This window comes from Rhinoraja longicauda, chromosome 5 (assembly GCF_053455715.1).
Source record: "Rhinoraja longicauda isolate Sanriku21f chromosome 5, sRhiLon1.1, whole genome shotgun sequence".
Lineage (NCBI taxonomy): Eukaryota > Metazoa > Chordata > Chondrichthyes > Rajiformes > Arhynchobatidae > Rhinoraja > Rhinoraja longicauda.
The window spans coordinates 31,929,034-31,947,763 of NC_135957.1; the positions used below are offsets into that span (position 1 = coordinate 31,929,034).

Below are 18,730 nucleotides of genomic sequence, written 5' to 3' on the forward strand. Positions count from 1 at the left end.
GAGTCATATAATTTATGTAGTTGTATAATTTAGCATCATGTTCAGGCCAGACATGGGGTGACGGGTCTATTCCTGTGCTTCATTGTTCTATTTAAGTGTTGTTACTGGTCCTGCCTCCACCAATACCTCCTCTGGGACCTCATTTCATATACCAACTACTCTGTGGGATGAAAAGAAAATTACCTCCCACCCTTCCAGATCTCCTTTGAATCACCACCTTCTCATCTTAAACATACCCCTCTATTGTTAGGCACCCCATACCAAGGGAAATAGACTTAGCTACCTACCTATTAATATCTTACATATTTTTTACAAACCTTTCATGTCATCTCTCAGCGCCCTTTGCCCCAGTAAAAGAGATCCAGCCTACCCAAACTCTCCTTATATTGTTAATTCAATCCAGTTCTCTGACAACTGAAGTTCCCCAATCCATTTGCTTTGATTCTCGTCATCCTCGTAGGAGAACGGTGATTTGTATACACATTTTCAGCAATAAGTTCAAATTTTCTACTGGCTTAAGAGTATTTCAAATTCTAAGCCTCGGTGGTGACTTCATGTTCAGCTTGAGCTCTCACTCACTAATAATAGCTCTAACTCCTTTATCAGAAACCAGCTGTACACAGTTTTAAGCTGTTTGGTCTTGAAAGCCAGGAAGTAAGCTTGGATGTTTGCCTGTTTTGAGTTATGTTTCCAGAGCAAATAATGGAAAATGTTGGTGAGAGAGGCCTCTTGTACACATATGACAATTTTATGCTGCAAATGAAGTTTGAATGTGCAGTGAAATGTGTGGTACAAATAGAGCAGGCGGGGTGGGTGGGGAGGGAATGAATGAAAGACTCCCTTTATATATTTTCCCATTTTTCAGCTCTCCCTCCTGTGCTAAACAAATAAGTTGTGCCTTCCAATTTGTCACATCACTTTACCTGGTATAGGATGAGGAATCTTTTTTTCAGCCAAAAATTCATTCTTTCAAAACATGTGACTTCAATGCAGGGTGGGAAGACAGAGAATTACAAGATCAATGCAGTTGGACTGCATTCCTGTTATGTGTTGTAGACATTGGGGCTAAACTGAAGTGGAAAGGTCAGTGAGAGTGTGTTTATCAAAAGGAATTTTGTAGATTAAAATTGATTTGGTTCTCAATTAACCTGGTAGAAAATGGGAGCAACAAGAGAAATGTTTGGTCCTGTAGGCCACTGTAAATTTAAAAGATAATTTTTGTAAGGCACTGTTTTACAGCTTTTTTTCTAGATAAAGGGGGCTTGCATACAAAAACAGGGATGTAATGTTGAGGCTCTAAGGCTCTGGTCAGGCCACATTTGGAAAATTTTGGACACCATAGCTGAGGAAGGATGTGCTGGCTTTAGAGAGGGTCCAGAGGAGGTTTACAAGAATGATCCCAGGACCCATTAATTAACGGCTTGAATGTAATTGTGTTGCAGGCTTAGAATGGAGATGAACTTTTGAGAGCAGTTACATTCTCTACAGTTTCTGTTGCTGGACAGAAAAAAAATGGAGGTCATAGAGAATTGCCTTAATAGTCTGTCTTGGACCAGTTTAAGTTCTCTTTTCATAAGTGGCTTGTGCATTTCTAATCCAAAGGATCCTGGGGACTGCTTTAAGTAACAGAGGAGACCTTTATGGAACATTTACCCTTTGAGTTGATTAGTCTGTTCCTTTGTTATTTCTGTCTCTGCAGGAGATGTCAGATATTTTTTTAGGTTTAGAAATGCATACGTGTTTTTTGTTGTTGAATGAGGGTTTCTCAGTTTTTGTCATTAATTAAGGATCTTATAGGTCCAGACTTTCATATGCTGATTCATCCCAGCATTTGCTCAGTGCAGAATTCTATAGCTCATTCTTATTAGAAGAATTAACACCGACAAAGCAATTGATCTTGGGGGCATTCTTATGTATGTCCCTCTGTGCAAATTCTAATTCTAATTGTTATCTTGCTGTACAATGATGGAAGATGGTTTATTACAAAAAGATTTGCCTTTTAATAATTAGTACAAAAGGGGAATGTATTTCCAGAACATTTACTAGAATTCAAATTTTAAGCTCTTCATGAAAAAAAATCCCAATGCCATGACAGTATTATAATTGATTTTAAAAGGTCCTGATGTTTCACTTCACTTAGAAAAACAATTCCATTTACTTAACCATTTTTAATAAAGACAAAGTGTGTGAGTGAAGTGAAAATCCCAAGAGTATGGAAGTGATTTAGTAAGACTGACAGCATTGATTTTTATTATGAAGAGCACACTAATGTGCCAAATTTTAGCAAGTAATTAATTTTGAAAAGTTAGAAATGTAATTTTTGTTCCATGATTCTGTGCTCATTATTCATTGTTATTTTGTTGTTTTTGTTAATTGTCAGGTATGTGGAATCCTTTTCACTGATAACAAAATCATTTGGATATTTCAGCCAGTTTGAACACTATGTAATTTATATTATATGTCATGGGGTTTGAGTCATTTTCTTAAAGTTTGCAGAAATACTGAATGCAGATAGGAAGTTCCATGGGTACTAGTCTACCCGAGTGCCACAACATACAAGAAGTATGTGCTGTGTGTAAACTGTGTTGTAGTTTGAACAATTTAGCTTGGTATTTGAACTATTGAATGTCAAAGAAGGATTCACATTTTTCACACAAACATAATCCTGAAATGAACAACTAACCAGTTTCGGTATTATCTTGGCTCGTGGACGGCATGACACAGGAAAAATATTTTAAAGTTTCTTAAGATATAACATCAGGAGAAAGGTAGCTTGATGGGTGTTCGTCTCAACTTAAAGAACAATTTCAAGTTCTGAAATGCAATATGAAGACCTTCTGTGCTCCAGATACAATCGTTGTCAATTGAGAAAAGCTGACCCAGCATCTCCTAATCCCACAATTCAAATTTTATCATGCTCTTTATTGTTCTCAATTTAAATCACACACCTTTTGGAATACATTTTTTAAGATTTAATGTATGCTCAGATGCATGTATTTTAGGAAACGTTTATGAGACCACAAACAAGTGGGAAAGATGGAAGGACAGAAGTGACGACTGTGGTTCAGTGGACCTTGATATCACAAGGGATATCTTGTATGAACATCTTCAGGACCCCAACAAATAAGAATGCTATTTAAGTATGCTCCTATGTAGCTAGTTCATCACCTAATTAAATATAAATATGTGCTATTATGTTCCATGAGTAGTAGCATGTTAATAAACGTATTAAAACGTTTGTATCTAAAAGGAAGAAGGGTCTCGACCCGAAACGTCACCATTCCTTCTCTCCTGACCCGCTGAGTTACTCCAGCATTTTGTGTCTACCGATGGATTAATAAGCTGTTTCATTTAAATGTACGTACTTTTTGGGTATAAGAGTTGGGATGTCATGTTTCAGCTTTACAAGACATTGGTGAGACCATACCTGAATATTCTGTGCAGTTCTGGTCGTCATACTATAGGAAGGATGTAATTAAACAAGAGAGGATGCAGAAAGGGTTTGCAAGGGTAATGTTAAGATTGAAGGACTTATAAAAAGACTCTGGATAGGCTTGAACAAAGGAGACTGAGGGGGTGACCTTTTAGAGGTTTAAGAAATTATGAAGGACATAGATAATGTAGATGGTCACAGTCTTTTACGCATAGTAGGGAGCTTAAGGTGCGACAAAGATCAAAAGGGGAACTGCGAGACAAGTTTTTGAAGCAGATGATGGTTGATATGTGGAGTATGCTGCCTGAGGAACTGGTAGAGGGAGGTAAATTATATTGTTTGAAAAGCATTCAGACAGATGCATAGTAAAGGTTTTGAGGGATAGGGTCCAAATGCAGGCATATGGGACAAGCTCAAGAAGATAACTTGGTCAGCATGGAAGATTTGGGCCTGTTTCCATGCTGTATAACTCCATGACTGAGCTATGGTCATTTGAAATTGTGAGACTCCCCTTTGTAAATAATGGCGGGTCTCTATTGCAGCAGAGCACAGCTGAGAGCCCCTTGACAAATGTCATCTGAAAACTGACGACCATATTTATATTGACAGTGATTAGTTTCTCAACATCTATCTGTGCATAGGTTGTTTTTGTTGGATTAAAAATTGCAAATCTGGCTTGAGGCTGACCTTGACATTACACACAGCAGTGGATAACATGGACTAAATGTAGCTGTATACTGTATGATATTGTGATTGAGGGAATAAATTGATACAAAAAACTTAAAGCTCAAGTGAAAACATGAGGGAGTGAGAAGGGAAGCCAACAGAAATTTTGAAAATAAGATTGCTGAGGAAGTCTCAATTTAAAATGTTTTTTTCTGTTGGCAATAATAAAGGCTGACAGAAATTTTCCCCATTTTCCACTAAATAACTAAACATTAACATCAATCATAAAAAGAAAAAATGCTGGAAATATTCTCAACATGCAAAATCTAATTACTTAATTTAATTACTCAGTGCTTGTTCTCATCCACAGAATTCATTGCTTCCTATCTTGACTCTTTCTTCCCACTTCCACTCTCCACCCACGAACACCCAAGATAAAGAACAAACTGCTGGAAGAACTCGGTTGATCAAGCAGCATCTGTGGAACAAAGTAACTTCTCCCCCTGCTCATTTCCCTCCATAGAGGCTGCCTAATTTGCTGAGTCCCGCCAGCAGTATACTTTTTGCTCATGATTCAGAATCTTCAATCTTTTGTGTCTACATGCAGGACACTTCTGACGCTCGCCATCATTTGAACATTTTTAAATAACACTTTTAACAATGGATGCTACTTCTCCATCCCACAGCAGGGTGCCTCAGAATCCATACTTTCTTGATCTGACTTCCTCTACCACTTGTAGAAACAATGAACTGCAGATACTGCTTTACCCAAAAGGATACAAAATGCTGGAGTAACTCGGCTGGTCAGGAGGTATCACTGGAGAACAAGGATAGGTGATGTTTTGGGTCTGGACCCTTCTTCAGACTTGCTGAATTACTCCAGCACTTTTTATCCCTCTACACTTCTTCCTTGGCTGAATGAATTTGATATTGCACTGAACGTCAGTTTGACTCTCATTACTAAATCAAAGTTGTAACTATGGGATCCCTTATGGGTCTAAGCCATATGGGTCTCTTTAGTGGGATCCCATTGCTTGTGGATGTTTAGTTCTGGGGTGGTGAACACCGTCATCTTTTCTTATACATTGGGCCTTTCTCGTGTTGTACAGTGTACATATCACCAATTACCATCTATCTCTCAATTCCACCTCGTTCATCTCCAACTTTGTTCTCTCCCTTTCTCCACTGTCCAGTCGAGTTTATTGTCATATGCATAAGTGAGGTACATGTAGAATGAAAATGTTGCTTGTAGCAGCACCACAGACACATAAAATCAGACAATACAAATTATACAAGGTAGTGAAAAGAAAGTCTGAAAAAACAACTTTTTGGCAAAATACACAATTAGAAAGGTCCATGGCAATGTAAGAGATAGTTCATAGTTTTCTGTTGCCAGATTAGGAATATGCAGGTTATCAGAGAAAGGGTGAGTGACCAGGATCCACCACAAGCTCGTGGACTTCTATAGCTAGTTTTATTGCACATCTACCCTGCTGCTAATAAAGTCTCTATTCCATTTTCTTTGTTTCAATATTTTTGTATTACATTACCACATCCTATGTCAGTACAGTCATACAGCACAGAAAAAGACATTCACCCAACTTGTCCGTGCCGACCAATGCCCCATCTAAGCAAGTCACATTTGCCCATGTTTGTCCCATCTATATACTAAAACTCTTTGTTTGTTGCTGAACTACAGCCAAAACGGTACATGATAGTGCGACAATTTTAGGCCCACCTTACTCACCGTCGTACTTTTGGTGCTAATGGAAGAGGTTTCATTGAAATCTGTTATATTTTTAAAGTTATTTACATTTTAAAGTTTAAATCTATCTCCTAGGGAGGATGAGGGGGATGGGGGAGGAGAGGGGAGTGGGGGAGGAGAGGGTGCTGCACCAATGCAGGAGAGGTTTGGGTCCACTTGGTCCAGTCTATATACTAAAACTCTCATTTGTTTGTTCCTGAACTACAGCCAAAACGGTACACGATAGCGTGACAATTTTAGGCTCTCCTTACTCACCGTCGTCCCTTTGGTGCTAATGGAAGAAGTTTCATTGAAATTGGTATTATGTTTTTAGTTATTCACATTTTAAACTTTAAATCTATTTCCTAGGGGGGGGGGGGGGAAGGAGAGAGGATAATGGGGAAGGGGGGTGGAGTGGGGGGGGGAGGGAGGGGAAAGGGAAGGGGGGGGAGAGGAAGAGTGCTGCACCAAATGCAGGGGAGGTTTGGGCCCAATGGGTCCACTTGGTCTAGTATTCCTCCAAACCTTTCCTATAAATGTACCTGTCCAACTGTTCTTTTAAATACTGTAATCATTCCTTCTTTAACTATCTCTTCTGGCAGCTTGTTCATATACCCAACACCCTCTGAGTGAAAAGGTTACACCTCAGGTTTGTATTAAATCTTGCCCCCCTCACTGTAAACCTATATCCTCTGGCGGTAAACACGAAATGCTGGAGTAACTCAGCGGGACAGGCAGCATCTCTAGAGCGAAGGAATGGGTGACGTTACGCGTCGAGACTCTTCAGACTGAACTACGGTTTGAGTCGAGATACTCTGGTTAACGGACTTTGTGCATTCACCCTATCATTACCCCTCATGATTTTATATGCCTCCATAAGATCACTTCTTGGCCTCTTCTGCTCCAAGGAATATGGTGTTAGCCTGCCCAACCTCTCCCTATAGCCCAGCTCCTCAAATCCGGGCAACACCCTCATAAATCTCTGTACTCTTCCTGCTTTAATGACATCCTTCCTAGCAGGGAGTCCAAAAGTGAACATTGTGGCTTCATCAATGATGGGCCAAATGGCCTAATTCCACTTCTATTCCTTATGACCAACGTCTTGTACTTCCAATGCATGTTTTTGTTTCTTCAAACCATGATTTTCTTTCCATCAGAGATTAATGCACTTCTCAACTGCATTGCTTTCATTTCCTACACTTCTGTACTCATTCTCCTCCCAGTAAAAGGATGGATCTTAAGGCCAGGAGAAATGGGAGCAGGAGTAGATCATTCAGTCCCTTATGCCTATTCTGCCATTCGGTCACATTTCCTCCTATTTTTATGTTATCTGCAAATTTGGTTACCGTACCCCATGCTTTTTCCCCTAAATCACCAATAGATCTCAAAGCAGTGATTTTCTACATTCTGTTCTTGGGTATGTGAACTTGCAGACCTCCTGTCAGAGAGAGGATGAGAACTTCAAAGTAGGCATACTTGGAGGAGATTTTGCAGTGGAGCAAAAAAGGGAAACACAAGAGACCACCAAAACTGGAATCTTGAGCAAGGCACAAAGTGCTGATGGAATTCAGCAGGCCAGCCAGCAACTGTGGAGGGAATATGGACAAACAACATTTCGGGTTGGGGCCTTTCTTCAGACGTCTATGCCCTCTAGGTGGAAGTCTTACAGCAGTCGGATGAGGGAATGGATTGAGTGCAATCCTTGGGCTATGATTGGATTTTTCAAAGATTTGAAAGTTGCATAATAGCGCTGGAAAGTGGCGACTCTTTGTGCGGTGCTCCAGAAGTGGATCCATTGTACTTATGTAAAGAACGATTTGACTGGATAGCATACTGAACATTTTACTGTGTCTCAGTACGAGTGATAATAAATATACTATCATTTCTGCAAGGAATTGTAAACAGTTGTCACCCCCAGCCTGACCTCCATAGCACTCCACTGAGCACAGGTTGCCAACTTAAAAATGACCTTGTCCATACTCGCTGCTTCCTGCTGTTAACCGTTCCTCTATCCATGCTAATATCAATTAAATCTTTAGAGATAAACACGAGCCTTCAGTCTTGCCCTGTCATTTTAATTCTTCACACCACTCTGACTTCTGGTTTTGGCCTCTTATGCTATTTATAGTGAAGTTCAATGCAAGCTTGAGAATCATTACCTTATCCTCTGACTTTGACAAATACAGCAACTTCACCTGTGTAGGTTCATTTTTCCAAACAATATTTGTTGTGTTTTCATGTTCAGTTTCATATTTATGTTCAGGATTAACATTTAATGATTTGGAACTTTCTGAAGAATGCCCAGCAAGTTATTAAAATGCAAAAAAATCTATATATGAAGGTCAAATTTTGGCATTGTAGTTTCTTTGTAGCTGTTGCCTTTTGAAGCAACAAAAGCTAAGCATTTGTTGCTTTTGCAAGCTTAAATATAATAATGCATCAAGGACCATATCCATCCTCCATTCCCATCAGTATAATGTTGTTACTATATGCTTCATTTGCAGGGTGTACTGCAGTGAGACAAATTTGCTGGAATAATGTCGGCTTCAATCCCGATTAAGGATGCTGTTTGTACGGAGTTTGTATGTTCTTTCCATAACCGCATGGGGTTTCTCTGAGACTTTCCTCCCACACTCCAAAGACGTGCAGGTTTGTAGGTTAATTGGCTTGTTATAAATGTAAAGTTGTCCCTATTGTGTGTAGGATAGTGGGTGGGCATTGCTGGTCGGTGCAGACTGAATGGGCCGAAGGGCCTGTTTCCGCACTGTATCCCTAAACTAAACTAAATTAAACTTTACTGTCACAGGCACCTAGAAGGTTAAGAGCAACAACATACATTTCCCTCAATGTTCCACATATTTCTGATGTGATGCAGACTATTTTTGCTTTCTGTGCAAAATAGCAAGCAACCAAAGTTTCATTGTACTGTGTATACACCATAGTGGAAGCACCGTGTTACTGAGGAGTTTCATGTATAAGTGAGCCACTGTAACATGAATGCAATTACAAACTGAAGGATAGTTTGTACTTGCCATCACTTATCCCAAAACAAAGAAAAAGGTCAAGGTACCAATCCAAAGTGCCACCTGTGGGACATTATGTTACAGCTGTACAAGATGTTGGTGTGGCTGCACCTGGAGTATTGGGTTCAGTTTTAGTTACAAGGGTGATGCCAGGGCTCTAAAGAGATTAGACAGACTAGGACTCAATTCCTTGAAGTGCAGGGCAAACCATGAGGGGAATAGATTGGGTGAATGCACAAGGTCTTTTTCTGAGGGTAGGGAGATGAAGCTCTGGAGAGCATGGTGAGAGAGGGAGATTTATTCTGAGAACCTCAGGAACTTGAGGGACAACTTTTTCCATACAGTGTAGTGGGTGCATGGACTTAGCTGCCAGAGGAAGTAGTTGAAGCGGGTACAACAACATTTAAATTGCAGGTAGGAACAAAATGCTGGAGTAACTCAGCAGGTCAGGCAGCATCTCAGGAGAGAAGGAATGGGTGACGTTTCGGGTCAAGACCCTTCAGTCTGAAGAAGGGTCTCGACCCGAAATGTCACCCATTCCTTCTCTCCCGAGATGCTGCCTGACCCGTTGTTACTCCAGCATTTTGTTCCTTCCTTCGATCTAAACCAGCATCTGCAGGTTTTTTTCCTAAACATTTAAATGGCACCAATGGATGATTATGGACTCCACCCTTCCTGAGGTCATCTGTTGCCAGCCCTGTTTTGTTCTAGCATTCGCTATCTTGCAGTCTGAAGAAGAGTTCTGATCCAAAACATTACTTATATTTCTCCAGAGATGCTGCCTGACCTGCTGAGTTACTCCAGCATTTTGTGTCTATCTTCTTGGAAAGGCAGAAACCAGGAACATTTAAAAGGCATTTGGATAGGCACCTGGATAGGAAAGGTTTAGAGGGATACGAGCCAAATGCGGGCAAGAGAGACTAACTTAGATGGGGCATTTTAGTTGGCATGGCCAAGTTGGCTCAACTGGCCTGTTTCTGCGCTGTATAATTCTATTCCTCTAGGGAAAATAGATAATACTGAGCTCTGCAGAAGGTCTATTCATCCATGCCATTTAATTGTGGTAGTGGCTTTGCATATTTTAATCGAATTTAGTAATTTCCCTGCATCCAACTGTTGGGAGGGCACAAGGAAAACGATCAATCAAATATTTTTGGAGAAATGGAGTCCCTACCATGTCTGTTCTAGTTTTGTGGAAAGCATACTTCTGTTGTATTTGTTTCAACGTATAAGAGACAGGAAGTTATGTTGCAGCTTTATATGACTTTGATTAGGTTGCATTTTGGAGTATTGTGTGCAATTCTGGTCACCCCATTAAAGGAAGAATGTGGAGGCTTTGAAAAAGGTGCAGAAAAGGTTTACCAGTATGCTGTTGGAGTAGAGTATTGGCTATAAGGAAAGCTTGGACAATTTTGAATTGTCTTCTCTGGAATGTTAGAGGACGAGGTAAATAGGTACTGATAAAAGTACACAAAATGGATTGGTACAGTTCCCAGCATGTCAAAGACCAGAACGCATACCTTTAAGGTGTTAGGGGCACAGTTTAAAGAAGATGCGTGGGGAAGTATTTTACTGGGTGGGTATCTGGAACGTGCTACCAGGGGTGATGGTGGAAGCAGATACGATAGTGGCTTTTTCTTCACAAAATGCTGGAGTAACTCAGCAGGTCAGGCAGCATCTCAGGAGAGAAGGAATGGGTGACGATAGTGGCTTTTAGCTGGGTGCCGTGGTAGTGTTGCTGCCTTGAGGCAATAGAGGCCCGGGTTCGATCCTGACTACGGGTGTTGTCTGTGGGAGTTTGTATGTACTCCCTGTGACCTTGTGGGTTTTCCGTGGGTGCTCCAGTTTCCTCCCATATTCCAAAGTCGTGCAGGTTTGTAGGTTAATTGGCTTCTGTAAATTGACTCTAGTGTGCAGGATAGAATTAGTGCATGGGTGATCATTGGTCGGCGCGGACTCAGTGGGCCGAAGTGCTGTATCTCTGCACTATAAAAACGTGGATGTGCAAGGTATGGAGAGAGATGGATCACATGCAGGCAGATGTGCTTCGTTTACCTTGGGCATCGTGTTCAGCACACATTGTGGACCGAAGGATGCATATTCCATGTTTTATGGTACATAAAAGCTTAAGAAATGGAAGCAAGAGGCGCTGTTTGTTCTCCGATCCACCATTTGATAGGATTAAGGTTTAGCTTTTACTTCAGTGCTACTGTCTCTGATTAAATACATATCCATTGATTCCTTTAGCATCCAATAATCTTCCTTTCATATAGTCAACATCTGAGTCCCCAGAGCAAAGTTGGATAGAAAATTTCAAAGATTCCTTGCTCTCTCCAGCTGAAGATTCTCTTGTCTCCTGTTCTGAGTGGCTATTGCCTTAACTTTGAGACTGACCCCTGGTTCTCAGTGTTACTGAAGGTGAAACATAACTCTAGCATCTATACTAAAAAGTCTTGTAAGAATATTTTATTTTTCAATGAAATCTTTTATTCCTCTGAACTCAGAACAGATCCATTTTCTGTCTGTTTAATCTTTTCGCAGGGTATTTTCATAATCTCTTGCAAGAATTACCTTCTCCAGGCTGCGAGTCCAGACTTGTATAATACAGGTTCTTGGTAGACTGTTCCACGTGTAGTCTCACTAGGACCGTGTATAATTCCAGTGTAGTATTTTCTCTTATACTCAAATCCTCTTAAATTGAAAGCTAGCATACTATTTACCTTCTGAGCTGTTTGCTGTATCTGCTTGTTAATTTCAGTGATTTGCAGACAAGAACACAGGGCTTTTCTGAACACCAGCACTGCTATTTCTCATTACTTAGATTTAAACTAAAGGCAAAATATATATTTAAGTTGACGACTTCACATTTTTCCACATCGTGTTCCATCTGCCACATCCTTAGTCATTCAATTGACAGCCAATATCCCACTGAAGTCCTCCTGTTCACAACTTGCATTGTTCTAAGTTCCAGGAGCAGAATTAGGCCATTTGGCCCATCAAGTGTATTCCGCCATTCAATCAGGCCTGATTTATCTTTCCCTCTGTCAGTATATTTGGATATATTACACTTGGTTCCCTTATCCTAATCATTGATAATGTTTATGTACAGTTGAGTCCACTTCACTGACCCCTACAGTACCCCACTAGTTAAGCACTACATGAAAATGGCTATTTTCTGTCCATTAACCCATCCTCAATCCATGCCAGAGTACAGTAAGCCCTCGTTATAATGGACCTTGGGGGGGGGGGGGGGGGGGAAGGATGATGGGAATGATCCGTTTTTGCCGTTTGTCTGCTAATACTGAGTCGGGTATTATCATTGTATGTAGTTGAAACAAAGAACTGCAGATGACAGTTATTACACAAAACACACAGTACTGGAGTCAGGCAGCAAATCTGGAGTATGTCGGTGACTTCAGGGGAGCGGGGTGGGGGGGAAGCAAAGAGAGACAGAGACTGGAGAATAGCTGTATCAATCGGCGAGTGCGGCGGGTGAAGGGTTCTCTGGTACAACTTGCAAGCTGATGGTGCTGTCGAAAGCCGGGACCAGGGAGGCTGTGCGAGCCGGTGGTGGCATAGGCAGATCCGTCTGCTATAACCAAACTCTGTTGTTATGGGTTCTGTTGAAATGAGGGTTTACTGTACTTTCCCCAATGCCATGTTTTATAATCTGGTTCAAGGTCTATGTAGCACCTCATCAAAGGCTTTCTGAAAAGTGCAAATATAATTCATCAACTCACTTGGCCTTCAACTGCAGTGTGCAACCTCAAACTCAGAACTGTGAAATGTGGGTTTTTTTCTACCCCTTCTACCTTTCAAAAATTATCTATGCTGACTCTGCCCAATCCTATTTATTATTTTTCTGAGAGTCCTGTAAGCACTTCCTAAATAGATTCTAGAAACGTAACTACTGCTGATGTTGGTCTAATTGGGCTAATGTTCCCTGCTTTACGCCGTCTCCAATAAATAGTGGGGGTATGTTTTCTATCTTTTTAAAATTGCAGTGAACCGGCAGCAGCTCAGTAGAAACATTTGAGGCTTGGGAAGGTGAAGTGAATGATTCAAAGGAGATGTTGCAGGCATAAGTTTTTAAAAAGGCCCCTTCTTAAAATGCGTTGCAGATGAAAGGTTCATCTGTAGAGGTTTGAACAGGGGAGATGATGGGAGTGTGGTTTTGAAGGGGTCATTTATAGTATCAACTTTCGCTGTCATACTGGTTAAATCATCAGTTGTTTGATAAAATAAATGAGAGGACGTGTGCTGTAGACCGTAGCAAAAATGATCAGTACGTGACATTCTCTTAACACAATTCAATGGGGCAGTGCCTTTAAATTATTTAATGAAGAATATTAAAGGTAGTGGGTTTGAGCAGTAGAACATAATATTGAGAAAAGCACTACTGCAAACTGTGGAGGAACACTTTGTGGCATTACTTTTTAAAGAGCTATGATTTGGGAATTTCAGCAAATTGCTGATTTTGTGTCGGAAGCGAGGATTTTTAGGGTTCGGGAACCCTATTTCCCGAAATAGCCTATTTCGGCTATATCCTGAAATAGCCTATTTCGGGAAATGTCTATTACCAGATATGCTTAAAATAAAATCAACATGTGTATCTCAAAAGTTTATATTATTTTGGAGGATAGTTTAGAAAAATTATATTTTTTGTGAATCAGGTGACTAACATTATAGATGCATGCAATCTTCAGGCTTCTTGCCCTTGGTGCTTCTGTGATTTTTGTGAACAATTTTTGGAAGTTTAGTCACTGTTGTAACTTAGGAAACAAGATAGCTAATTTTGACTTTGCGAATGCCACAAACAGCAATCATAATTGCCAAGTTACATGTGTTCGTATTGCTGGCTGAAGAACATGTTGGGTGGCACAATAGCAGCAGCTGGTAAACTGCTGCCGCGCAGTTCTAAAGTCCTGGATTTCATCCTGACCTCGGATGCTGTCTACGTGGAGTTTGCATGTTCTCCCTGTGTCTGCCTGGGTTTGCTCCAGTTTCCTCCCACATACCAAAGCCTTGTGGTTTATAGGTTAATTGCCTCTGCAAATTCCCCCTTTTGTAGGGAATAGATGGCTTGTAATGTTATACAGTTATGGTGACCTGATCCTGACCTCTGGCTTGTTCTGTGGGGAGTTTGCATGTTCTCTGTGAGGAACGGTCCCAACTCAAAATGTCACCTGTCCATTGCCTCCCTAGATCCTGCCCGACTTGTTTAATTCCTTCAAGGCCTACTGTGCTTCAAGGGAGTGTGGGAAGTAAGAGTCCCAGTGAGATTATAACAGCCAGGATGAATTTAAAGGGAGGGTGGGAGATGAAGCCTAAGTGTGTTTAAATGTAGTATGGGGAAATGGGGCCAAATAAACCAGTTGCTAAATCTTTGGGATTTCTTAAGAATCAAAGAGTAGCCAAAAATACAGTTTTACTGGTAAGTGGTGAGTGTTTGATAATCAGGATGGGGAAAAATGTACATTAGAATTCCACCTGCTTTTGGGCCCATTACAAATTCTCATAGATATTAGTGATCCGGACTTTGCTATATCAGGTAGGAAAAAAAAAATCTAAAAGAATTTTGGAATTTGCAGCTGACACGAAATACAAATGATTCAATGATAGTAATACAATGAAAAGAGTAGCAAACTTCAAAAAGTAGCCACATGCTTCAAGGGCTCAGGTGAACGGGTGAAATGGCAGACATCCACAGTCAATGAAATTTTGTGTAGAAAAAAGGTAGAAATAGAAATAAATGTTACTGTTTTAAAAGGATGTTGCAGGAACAGATATCTGCTGTGTGTTTTTAAGTCATTGAATGGACAGGAAGTTGACATAATCGTTGGATGTGTGATGAGAAGCATGGCGTGCAGAAGCAGGAAAGCTGTGCTAAATCCTCATGACATATTGGTTAATTAGAAGGTAGACACAAAATGCTGGAGTAACTCAGTGGGTCAGGCAGCGTCTGGAGAGAAGGAATTCTTCAGAATTGTTAATTAGAATATTGAAATCAGTTCAGGGTAATATGCTTAAGGAAGATTTCCTCTTTGCCTGATTAATCTGCTATGCAGGATGCAAGACTCAGTTCACAATGCGATTAATAAGAGATATTATTCTTGGAACAAAGAAGATGAAAGTGGGAGATTTGTTAACAACATTAAATCATAGATAATTTTCCTGAGAATAGAAGGGAAATCTGTTTTCTGATAGTCTTCCATAATCAGAGGACATGATTTTTTTTTGCTGCAATTATCTTTCTACAATTATCATATGTGAGCATTCTGGGAAATGTTACTATTTTTAGCTCCCATTGTTGCGCTCCTATGTGAGAGATGCAGTGAGAAAAATTAAAATCTAGTTTAATTATGCTTTTGTAGTGGCAGCATTCAGTGCATACAGCAGGATTTCCTTTCAAGTTGAAGTAATTACTTTTGGTAAATGGTGGTGATATTTAATAAAGTAGAATTGGCAGTCTTTGCTACTGCTATTACAGTAAATTATTATGTGTTACTGACCAAAATTTAGCTTGGGAACCACCCAGGATCCTGCAAAACGCCACGGTTCGCAATGTAAGAATTGACTAGGAGGTTTTGGTGTGCTTTAGGTGAAGGTGTATATATATATATATATATATATATATATACCTTAAAATGGTACTACCTTGGTACCTCTTGTACCCATGCAGAACTCACTGACTTCATACACTTCATTTCCAATTTCCATCCTGCCCTTAAATATATTTGGACTATCTCTGACATCTCCCTTCCGTTTCTGGACCTCACCATCTCCATCACAGGAGACAGACTAGTGACTGACATCTACTATAAACCCACTGACTCGCACAGCTATCTGGACTACACTTCTTCCCACCCTGTCTCCTGCAAAAAGTCTATCCCCTACTCCCAATTCCTCCGTCTACGCCGCGTTTGCGCCCGGGATGAGGTGTTTCACATTAGGGCGTCAGAGATGTCCTTATTCTTCAGGAAACGGGGCTTCCCCTCCTCCATTATAGATGAGGCTCTCACTAGGGTTTCTTCTACATCCCGCAGCTCCGCTCTTGCTCCCCCTCCCCCCATTCGTAACAAGGACAGAATCCCCCTCGTTCTCACCTTCCACCCCACCAGCCAGCGGATCCAACAAATCATCCTCCAACATTTCCGTCACCTACAACGGGACCCCACCACTGACCACATCTTCCCATCCCCTCCCCTTTCTGCGTTCCGCAGAGACCGCTCCCTCCGTAACTCCCTGGTCCACTCGTCCCTTCCCACCCAAACCACCCCATCCCCGGGCACTTTCCCCTGCAACCGCAGGAGATGCAACACCTGTCCCTTTACCTCCCCCCTCAACTCCATCCAAGGACCCAAACAGTCCAGTTGAGAGAGGTTCACCTCACCTCCAACCTCATCTATTGCATCCACTGCTCTAGATGTCAACATCTTTACATCGGGGAAACCAAATGCAGGCTCGGCGATTGTTTCGCTCAACACCTTCGCTCAGTCCGCCTTAACCAACCTGATCTCCCGGTGGCTGAGCACTTCAACCCCCCCTCCCAGTCTGACCTTTCTGTCATGGGCCTCCTCCAGTGCCATAGTGAGGCCCACTGGAAAATTGGAGGAACTGCACCTCATATTTCACTTGGGCAGCTTGCTGCCCAGCGGTATGAACATTGACTTCTCCAACTTTAGATAGTTCCTCTGTCCCTCTCTTCCCCTCCCCCTTCCCAGTTCTCCCTCTATCTTCCTGTCTCCACCTATATCCTTCCTTTGTCCCGCCCCCCTGACATCAGTCTGAAGAAGGGTCTCGACCGGAAACATCACGCATTCCTTCTCTCCTGAGATGCTGCCTGACCTGCTGAGTTACTCCAGCATTTTGTGAATAAATACCTTCGATTTGTACCAGCATCTGCAGTTATTTTCACTATATATATATATAGTTTCTAAAACTCAACGTTGTGCTTTTTGAATAATTGTTATCAATCACCAGCACAGGAAAATTGAATTCAAATTGAATGAGCTATTTTTAAAATGTGTTGAGGCAAATATTTCTTGTCCTTAAATTGCCAGCGGCCTGTTTGAAGGGCTTGCTGTTTGTTTGACTGTGGCCAAGGCACAAATGTCCACTGGGATTCTGACTCTAGTAGTTGGGACTGGTGCAGAATGAAGAGGCAGTCTCGTCGGTGGCAGTCTGCTACACTTGCAGTGGCTTTGACAACAAGTATGTTCCTGCCATCAGGCTAATTTCCCTGTCAAAGGTATCATCCACAAACATCGAGTATGCATGGAACCCATTGAAAAATATACATATGTTGAAGTAAATAGTTAGCATTTGTTTATCCATGTGTTATGGAAATTAGTTGGTCAGTATAACTACTTTGGATTTCCTGGTAATGATAATTGACAATTTGCTGCTTGTACAATGAGTAACGACACTGTTTTTGAATTTATGCTGTCAGAGCATGGAACAGGAGTGATGTAAATTTTTTCAAACCATAAACGTGAAAATTATCAGCAAAAATACTTGAATCATGCATTCATTAATAGGTCACAAATGACATGAGTCTGATTTAATACTTAAATACAAGTTTTCCATCTGGGTAAAACCTATCCAGATACCAACCTAAATTGAAGTACAGAGTCAAGCGTTCATTAAAATTTGTGTGTTAACTGTTTTTCATTTTGTTATAAATACACACTCTTTATTTTTAGGCACTGGATGTGGATCGTGGAGTGTTACAAAAGATGAAGAAATCTGTTAAAGCTATTTATACATCTGGACTAGGTAAAGAGCTGCTTTAATAATTGATTACAATAAGAGAGGGGTCGTGTGTGTTCCTTTTTTTGATCTGCATGTCCTTGCAATATACACCGATCAGCCAAAACATTATGACCACCTGCCGAATATGCTGTTAGTCCTCCGTGTGCAGCCCCATACGCAGCAGGGTGTGATGCACTGTGTATTGTGACACATTCCTCCCGTGACCACCATTAAACTTTTCTGTGACTTGTGCCACAGTAGACCTTCTGTCGGCTCGGACCAGACGGGAAAGTCTTAGTTGCCCTCGCGCATCGATGTGCCTTGGGCGCCCAACACCCTGTCGCCGGTTTGTGGTTTATCCCTCCTTGGACCACTGTCGGTAGGTACTCGCCACTGCTGACCGGGAGCACCCCACAAGCCTTGCCGTTTCAGAGATGCTCTGACCCAGTCATCTGGAAATAACAATTTGGCCCTTGTCAAAGTCATTCAGGTCTTTTTACTCTTACCCATTTCTCCTGAATCCAACACATCAACTTCAAGAACTGACTGTTCACTTGCTGCCTAATATATCCCACCCCTTGATAGGTGCCATTGTAACAAGATAATCAATGTTATTCATTTCGCTTGTTTCTACATTTTTTTTATGTGTATAAGGGAAGGTGATACCTAGGTTTCTCTGCTGCTTCAGATGTGCTATGGTAATTCGTCATCAAATGACATCACATTGAAATACCGAGAAGGATGCAAATTGTAGTATTTAACTGAAAGATATCCACCAAAACAAGAAAGCAAAGGGTCTGACTATTCGTGAATAAATCAAATTTTAATTATCGCTAAACAACCTGTCTGGCATTGAAATCTTTTCATTTGTAGAGTGTCTCTTTTCCTCAGAATTGAATCTGTCTCTCCTTTTCTGGCCCATTCTCACTCATATTTGAGCTTTTTATTTTCTTTTATTTATCAGCGCTTTTGCACAGATGTTCCTATTCTTAGCTGTTGTTTGGTTCAAATTCTTTCTGTTTTGTTAATTTTTCCCAATATGATTAGCTGACAAGATACAGAATGGGTTCTACTGTTCACACATCAAATTCCAGGTAAAGGATATCACTC

General features: G+C 41.0%; 1 protein-coding gene across 1 annotated transcript in view; it reads left to right on the forward strand.

Moving 5' to 3' along the window:
• The window catches only part of asap2a (ArfGAP with SH3 domain, ankyrin repeat and PH domain 2a), a 125,927-nt gene that overhangs the window by 11,171 nt on the left and 96,026 nt on the right, over nt 1-18,730 (forward strand). The window contains exon 2 of the mRNA XM_078399241.1: nt 17,572-17,644. Within this exon, the coding sequence (XP_078255367.1) occupies nt 17,572-17,644 (73 nt within the window). The remainder of the gene's footprint in view (nt 1-17,571; nt 17,645-18,730) is intronic.